We start from the raw sequence: 18,126 nt of genomic DNA, 5'->3' as shown, positions 1-18,126 counted from the left end.
TACCAAGTACAGTGGGTTTTATATGAGTGAAATAATATAATACATAATACAAAATGAAAAGCTTGGAAAGAGGGTCAAGCACAATTTATGTGCTATGATAAATACAACTTCAACATCTTTTCACCTTTTTATGAAAGTTTCTGCTGCATGTGCTGGAACATCTGGAATTTCAGTTTCCTCTTCAGTCATTTTTGAATGTGTAATATCTCCATTATCAATATTAATTAGAATTAAGTCCTCTGTTTCCTTTTAACAAAAGAAAATAGAGTGACTGTAAATATACTTCTATTGTAAAAACATGTACGACTTCTTTATATAGTTCTCAGGTTATTAATTATTTCAAAAAGAAGATAAAACAGAAAATTATTGACTTTTTTCCCTCCCAACTAGAAGACCATACAGATAACTAAACAATTAATTTCAAGAAAAATACATGTCATTAAATTAATAGATATTCACCTCTGTACACAAACATTCAGTAGCCTAATATGCTCTTCATACAGTATTAAATTAATACTGGATCTCTAAGCTTATCCTCGAAAAGGTATACACACGAAGATACGTACAAAACCATATATATGTATGTGAAGAAGCTCCCTAAAAGCTCATTTATAGCATCTACTCCTGTACTTACCCTGTGGGGTGACTGGGAGAGGGAGTGTTTATATATTAAGAGTCTCAAACACATGCTAACGGACAAAAAAAATCACCCGGAGGTAAAGCCCATGCTGATCTCCGAGTTTGCAATTTTAATAACCTTTAAGATCAGACTGTAACACAGTACATGTAAACAAACACAAAATCTTTCAAATTATATCAGTGTGTTTTCTAATCTGTACTTATTTCTGATAGTGACATCATCTTACTGCTAACAAAAAAAATTTTAAAATTATCTATTTCATCTTAATTCTTTGCTCATTTTGGACTTGGCTAGATGGACCTGTTTCACTTTGTCTTATAATGAGATGGATTAATCTAATATAAATTTACACAATTTCTCTGTGTTTGGTTTCAAACACTCACAGAAAAACTATGCGACACCCTCAAAAAAGTATATTCACATTAGCCCTGCCCTATAAACTGAGTTTTTCTTGAATCTTTTTGGGTAACCAAGATTAATGTTACCCCTTGAAAGAGGCTTAGCTAAGTAAGATACTGAAAAAGGACCAAAAAAATCTTAGCAAAATTGTGAGATTATGTTCTTTACATTGTTTTTTCTTTCTTATTTTATTAAATATCTAACCCCACCATGGGGAACAGCAGCATCATTAGAGGGTTTTCTTCAAGTGCATGCTCAATCTTAACCTAGCTGCCTGGAAAAGGCACCTAATTCATGTCACAAAACTCTAAGCAAAACAGAATCTCACCAATCTGAAGGGAAACTATTTGTACTATACAAATGACATGTAAGTAAAGTTTTTCCCCAAATGAAACGTGAACTCACAAAAATCATAGTATTATCCTGCAAAGAAGAGAAAGGTAAGGGATACAACAAGATTTTTCCAATAAGCCAGTGGTCACATTGGTATGGTTCCATCGCTTTTCATTTCTTCACTTCTCACACACCTAAATAACAAAAGCAACTTTCTAGATGCATCTGAAAGAATTAAGGGGACAAGCGCACTGCAAGTGAACAGAAAGAGTTATAATAGTCTAAAACATACCGTGCTAACTTCTTCAAAATGATCAACGTGACATCCCATAAGAAAAGATGTCGGGGCCATGACAAAATCCAGCATATGCCGAGAGAGAATGGGCACAAAAGTGTGTTGCCACTGAAGAGGATGAAGGTACAACATAAAGCATTCAGCAACGAGCGTCAGCAGAGCCCAATCAGAAGAGAAGAAAACTATTCTCTGCTCAGTCAAAATACAGGTCATAATCTGGAAAAAAAAAAAAACCCAAAGTGTTGAATGTTGATGAAGAGTTATATCCAGAACATACTAGATATGCACAAATATTTCATCTGCTTGCGAAACTCAGCCACACAAGTTCTGTTTTCTATAGCTACTTTACATATTTACAAACTGAGATAAATGTCCACTTAAGGATTCTTGCAAAACTAAGAAGAGAAGAAAACGGAGAAGCAGAGACAATTCAAATGACAGCAGAAATCAATGAGAGTTTTGCCACCAGTGTCAACGAGGCTAGGATTTAGCTGAGTTACTGAGACCCGTCACCTTTCTTTCAAGGTATTAGACTGCAAAATGCCTGTAAAAAATACCCAGATAAAGAATATAAGCAAAACTGTCTTTGATGATGAACACAAAGACCATCTAGGTTTTAGACATCTCAGCTGAACTTCTAGACTCTAGCTAGTCACATTCCTCATACCGCCACTGGAGAGCAGTGATTTCCCAGAGCAATTCAGGAAGCTAACTGGAGACGTCCACCCTTTTCCACTGATGGCAGAGAGGGACCCAATAGCATGTAAGCACCAACCTCAGATGCCACAAGTTAGGTGGGATGAATTCAAGCCAAGAAGACTGACACCATAAGTGGGACATCTCGCAGATGTGCTAGCACATAAAGCTCCATTCTCCAGATGCCCCAGTTGCAGAGGACCATTTAGGATTTGAGACAGTTTTATTCATAACATGCACACGTGAGCAGAAGCCCGCACAGGTGGAAGAACGGGTACATCCAAAAAAAATATAAGCCAGTATTGTCTACTGTCAATCTGTCAATCAGCTTGGGCATTTATATTTTAAATGATATGCTTAAGAAATTTAGCACATATTGCTAAATCACAGGTGAAATAAATCCAATATGCCTTAATCTAATCTGATCTACAAACAACAGAACACCTTACTATAAAGTGTCTTTTATTGTGTCATATCTCTAATATGCAAACTAATACTATTCTGAATTCCTGGGTTTATAATGGTTTTGGGGTGACTAAACATCTTGATTTTTCTAAACCACAAATTACCAGTACTGCCAATCTCTAATATATTTTTAAAGCATCAATTAGTTTTACCTGCAGCACCCGCTCCGGCTTAAAACACAACAATGGAAGATGAAGATCCAAGTCAATAATTGGACTGTCCGGATCCTCTCGTGAAGGAATTATTATTTGAAGTGGTTTCATATTAAATACCTGTAATAACAGATGTTTTCCATTTACTTCCTAATGAAAATGTTTCCACAACACATTTAATTCAGGATTGTAGTTCCAACTGTAAAATATTAACATTAATTGAGAGTAAAAGACATAATAACCAGTTTGAAAAATTAACATGGACTTTGTCTCCTTTCATTCTCATAGGTTGTTTAGACAATAAAACTTTAAAAATTATATATATATTCTTTTAACAGAATTAAATTTGCTTTGTTATAAGCGTACTAAAATAATTGAATTTATATTGTATATTTGTACTACTGGGAAATCCAAAGTCTCAATAAAATTAATACAGGAAATAGAAGAAATATGGACAAAATAACTGAGCATAGGTGCTCATGTTAAGAAGACAGAACAAGCCGAAATGAATGAGCTCTTTCAGTGTTTCAAATACTCCAGTTCAAATACTCCGGGGGCCAGATCCTGCACGTGCTCCATATTTCAGCACTTTGCAGCTGGTTCAGCCAACCATTCAGCCAATTTCCCAGCGATGCTATTTTTGCTTCTTCTCCTAACCCCTCATCCCAGGGTCAAGGAAAGCAGCTAAGGAGAAGCCCACAGCTGAAGCACTGCTTCCCTAGAAGCCATTTCAGTAGAGAAAAGAGTGTGTGCTGAAATCACTGACCCAGATGACATCTAGCTTGACTTGGGGATGGGTTATAAAGAAGAAAACACAACCCACACATCTCAGCTTCTACACCGAGTACAAATGTTTATGTGAGTTTCTCCTCTCAGCTAGGTCTTATCCAGGCAGCAGCCAATCCAGAACATTTGATCCGCTACACACTGTTCTGCTTCTCCAGAGTCATTCAGACACAAATGAAAAAACAAGTCCAGAGCTCTAAGTGTTGTTCCAGCAACTGATTTCTTTGGCCACTTTTCTCTCACAGGGAGTGCACTACTTCTCAGTCACACCACTGCGTGTCCACCCAGAGAATCACACGAGTGTAAATCACATGACAGATACTTTAAAGGTTGGGGGGGTTTGTGTTGCTGGGGCTTTCTGAAACTATAGAGGATTATAAGGAAATGGGAATAAGCTGACAGTCGCACTACAAAGTTGGGCTGTGCACCTGCTCATGGACTTAGTCCAAGCAATTTCATCATGCCATAAAACATAATGGTTGTCAGGAACATATATTAACTTAAATATCAGGTTTTCTTCCCTGTGAAACCTGTAGCAGAGCTGGCTATTTCTTTGTTTCCACGCTCTTTATTTACAAAGAACTTGGAAGTTTGTTTTCCTTAACTTTGAGTAGAATCAAATAATGAAAAATCATAAAATCATAGAATGGATTGGGTTGGAAGAGACCTTAAAGATCATCCAGTTCCAAGCCCCCTACCCTGGGCAGGGACACCTCCCACCAGACCAGGTTGCTCAAAGCCCCGTCCAGCCTGGCCTTGAACACCTCCAGGGATGGGGCAGCCACAGCTTCTCTGGGCAACTTGTTTCAGTGTCTCACCACCCTCAGAGTGAAAAATTTCTTCCCGATATCTAATCTAAATCTCCCCTCTTTCAGTTTAAAACCATTACCCCTCGTCCTATCTCTATACTCCCTGATAAAGTGTCCCTCTCCAGCTTTCCTGTAGGCCCCCTTCAGATACTGGAAGGGGATATAAGGTCTCCCCAGAGCCTTCTCTTCTCCAGGCTGAACAACCCCAACTCTCTCAGCCTGTCTTCATAGCAGAGGTGCTCCACCACTCTGATCGTCTTCGTGGCCTCCTCTGGACCTGCTCCATCGCTCAACCAAGATGATAGCCATGAGTACCCACATCAGGCAGTAGGTCTCTGTATCAGACACAAGACAGGGAACTCCCACACTTTGGCTGAGAGATAGTTAATGTGATTTCCTGGAGTTTATAAAGTATATTCAAGGAGATGGCAATGGCATACTGTTCAGCTGAAAGTGAAGCTTCCATTCTTATAGAGCAGTTACAGACTGGAGCTTCCAGCCGCTTCTAGTAGAGATTATGTGGGCTGCCCCCTGAGAAACGAAAACCTACATCATGCTGTCCCCAGACCTACCCAGGCATCATCTCGGACTGTAAATAGCTGGCATGAGCTAAGTAGTTCCTGGAAGAGTATTAAAAATGGGTATGCCAGTGCTCAAGCCTGCACCCTGGTCACACCATTATTTCATGTCCTAGTAACACATAACCTCATTTTCAAAGCACAGGTGTTGACATCGGTTTTATATCAGCAAGTAAAATCTCTGACGTGTCAGTAAAGAATTTCCCCCAATTTATAGAAAACAACGTCTTAGTGCTTTATAAGACATAATGTTAAAGTAATTATGAAATTCAGCATCAGTAATTACCAAGTGGAGTGGTCCTGGTGGCGGGCTGGGTATTAAAAATAATTTTGCTGCAAATTCTTTTATGTGCTCCTCAACATCTAAATCCTTGAAAGGTCGCAGTTGCACTAGTAAGCTGAAATTAAATTACAGAAAATTACTTATAAATAGTAACATGCAAACAGAAAAAAAAGCCTTTTTGCTGATAACTTAGAACGAAAAAAAAATAAAAGAAAATATTAAGAGCAATGAAGATATTATTCCAGATAATTAATTTCTAATTTATGAGATACTTTAGCTATTCTGCTGCTGCAGTCCTGAGTAGCATTCTCTAAGCAATCCTGCTTCAGCAGGAGAGTTGGACTAGATGATCTATACGGTCCCTTCCAACTCTAAAAAAATTCAGTGAAAAATTCAGTGAAATTCAGTGTCAGAAGCAGGTTTTTTCACTTGCAGGCATAACATACTACTGCATCGTATACATCAGAGGATGCAGATGGCACACCGGGTGTCACAAGAGCAAAGAAAACCTTTAGGTGAGACGCAGCTAATGGAAGTGTCTTATAGAGATTGCTTGAGGAATGAAACACACACAGCTGCAATATAGTGCCATGGTGTTTCGCCCACCCCAAGCATCAGACATCAGCCCTGGGCTGGAAATCAGAGGAAAAGAGAGGTGGTAGACATGGGATTAACTGCAGAGGAATGTGAAGCAAGAGCCATATCTGGGGTAAGGCCCAGGCCCACATGAACACTGCTCTTTGCTATTGTTTCTACCCATACAAAGAACAAATACAGTTGTGCAAACCTATCAATTGTTTCTATTTTAGAACTGTATCCCCTTAGCTGTGTCAAAGCCAAAAAGGCCGTGCAGTTTATATAATATGCCAGATCAATTAATGAACATTTAAAAATACATGCTATTAAGACTGCAAACCGTTAAATCCAACAGCATTTCTGAAGCTGAACAATTAAGAAGTTAGGTATTTCTAGCTAAAAGGGTATTTTGTTCAATACAAGATTCATGTGCATGTTTATAGAAAAAAAAACAAAAAAAAACAAAAAAACCCAACCAAGCCCAAACCTTTACAAAATCAGAATTTAAGCCTGCAAATCTGTATATACAGAAACTAGGAACTTTATATGGTTCTATTTTCCTTTGAGGTTTTATTTCAGTCTGCAGTTTTACTGGTTTCCTGCAGAAGAATACTCACTCTTCAGGAAGTGGTCTGGAAAGGACCAAGTAGTTCAAGAGATACATTAGAGCCCGGGACATCATATTTGTGTATAGCATTTGGATTCCAGAAAAAATATTCTGTCATATATTACTGAGCTTCATTTGCATTAATGAGACATTTAAGTTCACTAAATTCCCAGTTGGAAACTGTTCTGGATTGAGTACTATGTGGTTACACGTATCCCCAAAAAGCCCATCAGCCATTCAGGGGTACAGAGGAGGCAGGGGGAAGGGAATTTAAGAATTATCAAAGAAAACCAGACAGTACAGTCATCATTTTAAATAAATATGCTGTTCACACTTAGTAACACCTTAGATGTGGCCTAACAGCATAGGTAGACCTGCTATTTAATTTTTTTTTTTTCTTTTTTGAGACAAAAAGCACATATCAACACATCCAGTAAATGTTACAAGAGAAACAACCAGAGCCTGATGCTGAAAAAGCAGCAGATGTACAGAAAGGATGGTAAGAGCTCCCTAATCAGTAGACTGTGCCCATTAATGCAATGTAATAGCAGCTGACAGCTCGGCACTCCAAACGTCTGCTGAAATAAATGAAGTAATCTCTGAAACATTAAAGCAGAGAGCTAAGGAGTTTATGAACCTTCCATTACCTCTATTAACTGTCCACAGACATGTTTCAGAAAGCAAGAATATCTAAGAATAGGTCCTTTGTACTGCCTCGGTGCTGGGAGCTATTTGCACACTTCTATCTTTTCTCAAAGCAGCTGAAAGGACTAATGCACAGGTTGGAAGATTTACGGTTTGAAAGGAACCCATTCATCCATCCAACACGGGAGTTCATCCAGAAGGAGATTACTGCCAGGAATATTTCACTTTTCATGTAGTGTAACAGATTGAGGTAAAACTACCTGTGCGAAGTGCCAAAACCTCTCAATTTAAAACTGAACCTTTACAAATAACGATGTAGAATAATCCAAGAGCCGCAGTGTTGTGGAAAGGTCTAGATGCACATCTGCTTGCTCTGGGGAGAGGCAGACACACTCCATTCAAATTGTTCCGGATTCGGAAGCATTGTTTCCTAGCAATATGTGAATTAGTCATAAAATCAATTAAAATGAAGACCTTCGTTACTATGATGAAAGTTTGCAAGTTCCCCTTGCAGTTCAAAGCACCTACATGGATTTATAGTTCGACGTTACCTTTGTATCTCAGTTTGGTCTCAGTTTTCAGTTGTGATTTTTACTATACCCTGCCACTTGAAAAAGCTTAGGAACACGGGGTTTATCTGGGAATGTTTATGACAATGAAATACCTTTGAGGAGTGTTCTGAATGAAAACAAGTACCATCCCACCTATAAGCAATCCTGTGCACTGCACATCCTGGAGAAAATAAGCTACGCACAGCAGAATTCTGGAGGAAATTGAAATCTGCTGCTGCAAGAAAGTCCTGAATGGAAGCAGAACCCCTTTAGATGCTACTTCAACATCCGACCTTTATTAGCAATTACAAATAGCATTTTTCCACTGGTTCTCACGAGGAAAGGGATACACACTAGAAATAGGTGGTTTGAGGTCCACCAGCAAGTGTTTTCAAATCCCCAGACTCGCAGAATGATTAATCAGCTGAAGCATCCTACAAAACACCACTGAAGCATACCAAGGATACAAGTGTGCTGTTGAACGTGTTTTTATTTGTTAAGTATAAGAGGCACTACTACTCGAGTAGACTCAGTCAACGAAAACATTTAATTAGATTTTTAACCCATTGCCACCTGATTACAGGTAAGGCATCCAAAATGACAGTAACTCCCTTTCTGGTTTACAGGAAAACAATGTCAATGTTTTGTAAGGTTACAAAGAGCTGAAACATCCCCAGCTGTACAGGACAATACGCTCAAAATATATCATTGAGGTCTTCACTGTAATTGCTTATAGTCCATTCTGAACAGCCGCACACCCCAGCAGCTGTATCATGCCGTACGGAAAAAGTTCAGTAACACAACCAAAATAAGGAAAAACTACCGCTCCACCCCTTCCTTTCCTCCCACTCAGGTATACTCTGGCACAGTAAAATGCCTTTCCTACAAAAAAAACAAAACCGAAAATGGAAGGGCAGACATTCTGAAATTATTTAATCAAATAGCATCAAGGAAAATATGTGGTGATTATTAGATATCTAAAGAAAAAAAATCCAGAAGAAAATATAATGGAAACAATCAGTTGAGTGTCCATTACAGTGGGAAATGCCAGCACCAAATGCAGCTTTGTCACCTGCATTCCCCCTCTCCTGCCAGTTGCACACACTTGCATCTTACTTCCAGATGCAGAAGCAAAATGGAGAGAGAAAAGCTGTGCAACTGGATGACAAATTCCCCTGTTAAATGACCAGGACAACACACAGTATCAGCATGGAAGGCTGTTGTCCTACTGAACTCTGGATTTTTCCATGGTTTTCCTGAGCATTTTCCCACTTCTCCCTTAGGGGGCTGTTTAAAAATCCGTTCACAATTTGACTGCTTCTCCCAGCTCAGAGATGTCTCACTTAGAGAAGAAATTACTCATTTATGAATATACTATATAAGCCACTGATGAACCCTATAAATGAAAAGCTGAATCTATACAATTTCCTACCTAGTGGAAAGCTAGTGTGTATAAAAGTATCATGAACCCTATTATAAAGACTGGATATAAATAGTAGAGCACCACAGCTCAGGTAGAGAGCTGGAAGAGTTACATATACAGATTAGTGCTTAATTGAGATTTGAGACTATAAAAAGGCAGCAATGAATCAGCTCCTGCAATACCAACGGCTGATGTAATTGACTTAAACATAAGGAATGGAAAAAGTGATCTGGGCAGGGAAGGAGAGAGGGAAACAAACATTTCCTTTTTATTTTACTGATCGTCTCCATTTCCCACTAACCTGTGAATACTTAGTTTCCATCATGTTGAAGTCCCTTGTCCACATTAAACCCCTTGATAAATGTTTTGAAAATGACAGAGAGAGTCTTCGCTCATACTTAAGGGCTCCCAGAGTGACTCATTTCTGGTATCACAGCTTTTTTCGGAGGCAACATCTGAACTGCCCAGGAGGAAAGCACTGCCTTGTCCCTCCAGGGCTCTCTTCATCTAAACCAGGGAAACCAGTCAGTGCTCCAACCAGATCCAAGCCCACAGCACTGGGAAGAAGAGGTGCACGGGGTGGGGAAATGAGTGCTCAGGTCTCACCCTGGTATGGAGTTAAGTTAGGGGCTAGTGACACACCCCGGCTAGTAGCCAGGAAGCTCACCCTTGCTTGTTTGTTCATCTGCTCAGCTTACTGATCACCAGCAGAACAAACTGGAAGCTCCAACCTAAAACCCTAACATCTTTCAACTTGTGTATAAGAAGCAAATACCTGCAACAGGAAAACAACTGACTGCAAATTTGACTCTAGAAATTGACTGGAATTTGGGGGGAAAAAAAACCCTCTTCTACCTTTGGACTAGAGGTCTGCAAGTGAAGATTAGTCAGCAACGTCCAATGTACAGAGGCAGGCTCCCTGATGCAAGGAGTTTTTAATCCACGTCAGAATAGAAGCACACAGATTTTAACAATTTAACAGTAAAGCAACACGCAACCTCAAAATAAGTGGAATAGCCCATGTGCACTTATCTTTTAACTCATCTACACTGCGGAGTATTTGAGTGTTTCTAACCAGGGAAGTACTCTGTATCCTAAAATATTATCTCCTAGTTCTACGACAGCCAAATAACTACTGTACTCCCTCAACTTAGATTATTTAGTTAAATAATAAAGTGTCATTAACTACTTACTAATACATATATTCATGTTCTTATGACATTTATTTGGTGCATTATAAAGAGGTTTTTGTGCTTTCAAAATGACTTTCGCCAGCATAGCAAAACTCTAGTTAACCCTCTTCCAAAAAAAACCCAGATCTTTGAGAAATCTGTTCCCTGCAAATTAGTATTTTCCAGACTTACCAAACACCTCAAAGAAAATGAAGACAACATCGTAACTAATTTCCCTGATATTTAGAACTTGCTTACTGTTGGGGTAACGCTCACATTACATTTCTTTTTCTCCTCTCCCACACATCTCACACTACAACAGCTTAAAACTAACACCTGTTTTAGCATTATGCAGCTGCCCTGATCACGTCATGCAAATTCATGTATTAAAACCTGCACAGTTATTTCCAGAAGAAACAAAGAGAATAGCAAGTCTTACCAAGAGAGACAATCCTTGAGGGCATTAAAATATGGGTATCTGGATATAACACAAATAGCTAATGGTACAAAACACACAGGCATCTTTCCACTCTGCGCAGATTCCCAATGAGCCTGCCCATTCGAGGAAATACAGCCATCCTGCAAGAAAACTATAGATTAATGTGTTTATGTTAATCATGAATTTATGGCTGATATTTTCTTGAGAACCCTAGAGATACGATACCCAATTCCCTCTAAATTTCAATGGGATTTGGATATCGATCTCCCTTAAGCTCTTCAGAAAAATGTCAGCCAACAAGACGCAGACATACGTATTAAAAAGAATTTCAGCACAAAAGATATTTAGAAAGAACACAGGATACAATCTTCACCAAAAAAATGTCCAAGGGACAAAGTCTGCTCCCAAATATTTGAGACTCCTAATTGAAATCCATAACAGTTTATCCTAATGCAATGCTGTTCCAATGTACCCAATTTACAATGGCAATATGAAGTATGATTTGTTCTGGATTCCTACTAACATTAAAACATATCCGTTAAGTAATTTTATAAATTAAACCTGACATTATTCTCAAAGTGTTTTGGTTTATTTTATATCTTTTGATATGTTTTAACATTATCATGAATTAAATAACATACTTGCATAGGCTGGTAGTATTGTGCAACAACCCCGTACGTTCTGTTACCACAGACATCTGTGAAGACCAGGAAATGAATGTGGTCGTCTTTTGATTCAGAGGTTAAATAAAGTCCTCCTGAAATGAAGACAGAAACCATTTTTTTAACTACAGCTGCTTGAAAATAAATTAATGACAACTACTGCACATTTCCACTTAATTTCAAGACAAATGTCTCATTTTAAGGGATTAAAATGCACATACATAGTCCATTTGATATAAGGATTATTATAAAGGCTGTAAGCTGCACATTACTGAAGAAAAAATATTATATAATTATTCTGCATTTTAAGTGGCAAAATACAATAGATGGGTTTTGTTCATTTTTTTTTTCCTTCAAGATATTTATAAGGCCTGCAACAGTGACATGCATATTAAAATTACTGCAATTAAACCTGGAGGAAACAGTGACTACTTCAGATATATCTTAATACCAAATGAAGTGTGAAAGAGTACTCAGTCATTTTAAAGTAATTTTAAAACTACGCGCATGTGTGCGCTTTACTCAAACCAAGATTTACCAATAAGAGCTAAAGTGACTTTCGGCTTCCCTCTCTTGCATGTGTTGCAGCGACTGAGGCTAATAGATCTGTTTCACACAACACAGAAGAACAGAGCACCCCATTCAGGTGCTTTCATCACTGACCTGCTCACAACCAGACACATTTTTTTTTTGTATTGTGAAATACCAACAGATAGAGAAGATGATAATAATAAAAAAAATTGGCTGCACCATGGGCCAACAAATACATTTTAAAACAATTCTCATTAAGAAGCGTGAACCCTACCGTACCTGGGAAGCACAGCTGTGGCAAACCGATAAGGTCAATGTCCTTTGGAACTGTAATATCTTCAGTGTCCGGTGCTTTCTGCTCCCCATTGAGACTCTTGACATTTTCAATCTTTGGTCTCTCTTTTTTCTTTCGGAAAGATCGGCGTTTACTTTTATTCAAGTTATTACCAGCATTAATCACCTGAGTATCATCTCTGCTGATAAATGGAGGCACAAATACAGAAAGAACTTCTGGATCAAGGGGAGGAAGACTTTGGGGTTTTCTTTGAGTACCCTACAAAAAGAAAATAAAACAAAAAATACAACCAACCATTCAGTTGACACTCATCCTGATCGCTTTTTGAAACCATTTTTACCCCTGTTTTTTAATGTACCCCTAAAACTGTGGGTTTAGAATACACTTTTCCTTCTTTCTAAAGAACTAATTTTTTCCTTCTAATTTCTTGCTTTACATGTGTGAGTGCAAGGGGAATACTCTGGGCATTTTCAGAAGGCAAAGAATCATTTTTCATCATTCAAAATGCATCACAGCGATATCACGCCTTTGGCATAAGAAAACTAACAAATATCAAATACAACATTTCCTCCTTTGAAGTGTTAGGATATACTTAAGCTTTACATAAATAAACACCGGTAGTAAGAGAAACCAGGCAACAAATAAATGAAAACAAAAACAGCTGAGCTCCCTAGATAGGTCTTTGTTCAGCTTTAGGAAAAGCTACATTTTAGCTCAGAATAATCTCTACAGGGAAAAAAACAAAAACAAAGAAAGAAACAAAAAAAAAACCACACAAGCTTTCACACAACTTTTAACTTTATAAGGCACTTAAGAAAGTACAATTAAAACCGACACTGTTACAATAAACACAATTTTAAGATACCGTACAACATGAAGCCATGAAAATTTCTCCCTATACTGATGACTAAGTGGAACAGGCATCCCAAGAGTGTGTATAAAATTACAACATTTTCTAGAAGGCAGCTTTGTGAAGTACCACTGCGCTGAAAGCCCTTGCTGCCTTGTTATGAAAAACCTGTGGAGGAAGTGATAAGAAGAGGAGATTTCCTTGTACTTGGGAGCACTTTTCATATTCTTGACCATAAAGGAGAGACAAGCAGCTGTGTTTTCAGTTACTTCACTGCAGTTTTAATTTCTTCCTGCAAGGTCAAACGAGCAAGTAAAAGCTTTGTTTAGTCAAAGGATATTTGGAAGCAGGAAAGGCGAGGCTCATTTTGGCTAAAAAGCGGTTTTCATTTTCAACTTTTTGCTAACTGATTCAAAGACAGATAAAGCACACATTCTGCTTTTACTTCCAGACATGATGCATTGGAATTATTCGTCTTTAAGATATTCCTTGAGAACCAATGATGGTCTCTCTCATCATTTCCCCACAACATAAAAAGCTCCATTGCTTCACAGAAGCCAATTTTCCACTGTCCATGTTTTGGAAGAGAAAGTCTCAGCTAATTTTTCCTAGTAGGTGAGTCCACCAGTAGTTTTCTTCACATTTGAGCATCACAGGAAAAAATGAGAAGGAATATTTACCTTCATGATGTATTAGTTACTGTATCTTAAGCTCCACCGTATTCTATAATAGGATACTTGAAAGAAAGTACTTCAATAAAAATAAGTAGAAAAACATTCTTTTAATGAACACACAGAGTCTGAACTAGAAAGAAATCAGAGTGGAAAAGATAGAAGTTCAGATAAGTATCCACTGGGATACTCAAAAGATAGCAATGACTTTAAAAAGCACGTTTCAAATTAGGGTACTGAGTGCCATATCCTGCCACGCTAAAAACTTCAGGTGTCATTTTCTTTAGCTGGCAGCTGACACCCATTTCAAGTGAAGAAACTGGAAATGCAGATAAATCCAACATGATCACTCTCAATATAACATGCAGCTAAACATTTCAGAAGGAAATCAAGAATTAAGGCTCAGCCCTGAGGCTGTCATGCAAGAAAAACACAGAGCTACTCAAAACAGTAGCAATCTTAACTTGGCAGATTTGCCCTGCAGAGGTCTTTGTACAAAGTTGCTTTGACAGGGCAATCCCTGACTTAACGTTGAAGGCATCTTCGTGCTACAAAGTGCTGGATGACAGCCAGGGATTTAATAGCCTCACAGCGTAACAGCCTCTAAAATGGCAGGTCCTCAATGTCTTGAACTACAACACAGGCATCAAACACCTTTTTTTTTTTTTTTTTTTTTTTATTTTTCCCTCCACTGAACAGCACTGTCAGCACCGTCGCTGACCCGGTGACTCAGTTGTCAGCATTCAAGTCAGCTCATATTAATGTCTACGGCCAAAGTCATATTTTCTTACCCTTTCAGTTCAGGGATAGTGAATAGGCAGCCACAGAACAAAATTCACTTGTTTCTACTGTTCTTTGAACATTTTCTATTCTCTGCTTCTACTGTTACTTCTTCATTTTGAAATGCTTCTCTTTTGTCGCTTTTTACTATCAAGTGTCCTTGCATCATACGTAGCTTCTTAGAAACATTAATGCCTTTTTCTTTCCTGTAATTCTGCAAGATACCAGAAATCAGGGATTTTATTCCATCCCCATTTACTGATTACGTTCCTGTAACTACGGTGCTGTACAGGACACCGGTAAGAGAGACTTTTTACAATGACCGCACTGTTTTAGACACAAACAAGAAGTAGTGTGTTGAAACCACAGACTGGAGTGTGATCTCAGCTATTTGGTGTTTCCTTGATCTCATTCTCCTCTTCCCATCACTGAAGAAGTTAATTTCATTTTGAACGTCATGAAAGAAGTGGCTTCTTCAAGGAATGATTGGGCAGGGAAAAGTATGAACCCTTAGAAAAACTACGTTGGAAGGGACTTCTGGAGGTTCTAGTGCAACCCTTTGCTCAAAGCAATGATAACTTTGAAGTTAGATCAGTTTGCTCTGAGTTTCATCCAGTCAAGGTTCAGAAATCACTTGGGAAAGGGATTCTTCCCCCCTTGTGATCCAGCCCTCGTAAAGCTTGGCTTCTTCTGGTCTCGCTCCTGTTTGTCAGCAGTTCTCTGGTACCCAAATGGGGGACAGTATTCCAGATGTGACCCCAAGAGTGTTAAATTGTAACAGTAATAGTAATAATCCCTTGGTTTCGCCTGTGAGCTACAGTCCTGATGATGCAGGCCATGACACAGTTACTCTTCACTGCCACAAGCACACCCTGCTGACTTGATCACACCCCATTTCTTTCACAAAACTTGACGCCCAGGGGTGCGTTACAGAAGGAGGAGAAAATTGGTTTGGTGGTTATGTCTGCATTAGCAAGGCCAGAAAGGATGATGTAGACACTGTAAGAGATAAGATCCGTACCACTGATGGTGATAAGTAGACACAAAACCCAACAGGAAGATGTGAGACATCTCACAGACCACACTTGCCATATCAAACCCCAGCTTTAGAGCTGAAGATAACTTCGGGGAAAGAAGTCTCATCAAAGATGGTTGTAGGATCTTCACTATTGTACACCTCATTCTTACAAAATGCATACTCCCAACACTAAAAAAAGTAATCTCTAGCTGAAAACAGTGGCCTTTGATCTCTTCAAATTGAAATTTTAAGAGTGACAAAGATAATTGCCAAAAGGCAATAAGGACAATTGATGGATGACAGCCCAGAAACTTGAGTTTCATAAGCTTCAGTGCAAAACTATCTTTTTTCCTAGAACCCACATCGACAGCAGGTCAGTCACGTAAAACTTTTATTACTTTGGCAGTGGGTTATATCATATTTCTTCTGACTTCATTGACTTTATTACTCTGTATTGCAATAAAGTTAAGAATGCACAAACACACTTGCAAGACCAACACTTGATGTGCTGTGAAGATTTTTTACCCTGTTGTTTCATCTGTAAATATCATCAGAGGTCCACTACTTTCCATTTAAGTGTTTTTATTTTCTGTCAATAAGGACTCTTCTTTCTACATTCCCTGAAATTAGACACAAAACATATTCCACCATTTCCTAATGTAGATAGTGCTGCAGGAGGAAAAGGAAATGGAGTAAATCTATAAGCTTGCTCTATGACACTGACTGAAACCCCTGTGATGTAACAGCTTGCAGGGACATTACTATCATTAAGATTGACAAGCATAGAAACTACTTTCCAATACTCCATTTTATACCCTAAGCAAAGAAACAATTCAAAACCTGTAGCGCGAATGACATATTGAAATGGTTTCTACCTTTTGTAGCCAATTTCCTATTTGCTGTTCTACAGGTCTTTTGGAAGCAATGAGATCAAACTGAGTGGACCAAAATGAAAAAGAAATTCCCCATCTTTGGGGTTTACTTCTCACACAGATGCCGAAACAACACATACACACCGATTTCAAAAGTCCGGTGGTGACATTTATTATTTCCTTAGTTTGAATGTATACACAAACGAGATCCTGGAATTTGAACCTCTGCTTAGCCAGTCTCACTTAAAGAAGCTGACATCAGCAAAAGCTGTCTCCTGAGCGAGTGAGCAGCAACAAGTTTAACAAAGACTTCTTTATCTAATGTTATTAGAGCGCGCAATCAAATTCAAGTTCAAGCAAGAAAACGGAGATCCCTGGGAGCAGTTTGGCTTTTCGGCACGTGCTGGCACCGCAGCTGCTCCCACACAGATATCTTTAACAAAAGCACGTTTTAACGAAGCGAAATCGGGAAGAGGATTTTAATTGTTAACTCACGTGTGAAGTGGCTGCAGTCATAAACAAATTATAAACCACATATTCAAAGCCGAAACCAACCCACCAACTTCTGCCGCATCTGAATCACTCAGGCTGTGCCAAATTCAGGGCACTAAACTTAATCTCAATACAGGGATTTCGACCCAAGGATACAAGTTAACAAGTTTTATTCCCGTACCTTTCGCTTTTCTCTCCAACAGAAGAGGGGAAATGGGATACCACTAAGTAAAGGATATGCATTGTTCAACCATTTTGCTATTCCTGCTTATATACAGCTACACTGCAGTCTTCACCTAAGCTCACACCTTTGAAAAAATGTAATTACTTAAAGCTGCTACCAAATTATCCCTGCTTGGTTGATGACCTCCTGTCAAAACAAGTTTTCTCTTAAGTATGTCGGCTCTACCCGCTGATAACAGCAACAAGGCAACCCCTGAGTTTCACTCCAGCCCGTGTCGGGGAGAGAGGCCCGGCCGGGGCCACTGACAGAAGCTGCCCCACAGACCAGCCGGGGCACCGGGCCGGCGGGCACCGCTCTCCCTCACCTCACCTCAGCCCTTCTCACCTGGAGGAGCGCTCTCACCCGCTCCTGGGGCACGCCGACCAGCAGGCAAATTTCCAGCAGGCCTGGGGGCAGCACGTCCTCCATAGCACAGCGGGGCCGGGGCAGCCGGGACGGCGGGTGACGGTGGCTGGCGGCGGCGGCGCCTGCTTCCCTCAGGCCCGCTCGGCCCTTCCCGGCGGGCCGCACCCCCGCTCCCGCCCTCAAGGTAACGCACGCTCTCATTGGCTGTCTCTCCCGTCGCTCTGAGGTGCTGCGGCAAATCAGAACGGCCTGGCGAGGCGGGGGGGCGGAGCCCGAGAGCTGAAGGCTGAGGTACCGGCTACTCCGCCGTTTTACGGAGGCGTCAGTCGCCGTTAGTTTCAGTTTCCTCTTCTCATCTCCCTGTCCCGCCGGGAAAATCCCCCGGGAAGACGTTTCCCGACCCAAAGGAGAGCTCGTTTTTCGCCCAGACAGCCGCGGGCCGGATTCCCGGTGGGGCCGTTGGCTCAGAGGGGCTGAGGTACCTCAGGGCTGCCCATGGCCCGCGCTTCAGAGAGGT

The 18,126-nt window shown here is 39.8% G+C and overlaps 1 protein-coding gene across 1 annotated transcript in view; it reads right to left on the bottom strand.

Annotated features, from left to right (window-relative positions):
• The window catches only part of DENND3 (DENN domain containing 3), a 38,123-nt gene extending 20,367 nt beyond the window's left edge, over positions 1–17,756 (bottom strand). Inside the window, exons 1-8 of the mRNA XM_074145225.1 lie at positions 17,589–17,756; positions 12,322–12,595; positions 11,491–11,606; positions 10,850–10,989; positions 5,440–5,551; positions 2,981–3,100; positions 1,665–1,883; positions 125–246 (exon numbers count right to left, since the gene is read on the bottom strand). Coding sequence (XP_074001326.1) covers positions 125–246; positions 1,665–1,883; positions 2,981–3,100; positions 5,440–5,551; positions 10,850–10,989; positions 11,491–11,606; positions 12,322–12,595; positions 17,589–17,672 — 1,187 coding nt within the window. The 5' untranslated portion in view covers positions 17,673–17,756. The remainder of the gene's footprint in view (positions 1–124; positions 247–1,664; positions 1,884–2,980; positions 3,101–5,439; positions 5,552–10,849; positions 10,990–11,490; positions 11,607–12,321; positions 12,596–17,588) is intronic.
• Between the last annotated feature and the right edge of the window lie 370 nt (positions 17,757–18,126).

This window comes from Numenius arquata, chromosome 3 (genome assembly GCF_964106895.1).
Source record: "Numenius arquata chromosome 3, bNumArq3.hap1.1, whole genome shotgun sequence".
NCBI classification, from domain to species: Eukaryota; Metazoa; Chordata; class Aves; order Charadriiformes; family Scolopacidae; genus Numenius; species Numenius arquata.
The sequence above is the reverse complement of the archived record's forward strand: the minus strand, read 5'-3'. Positions and strand labels throughout refer to the sequence as shown.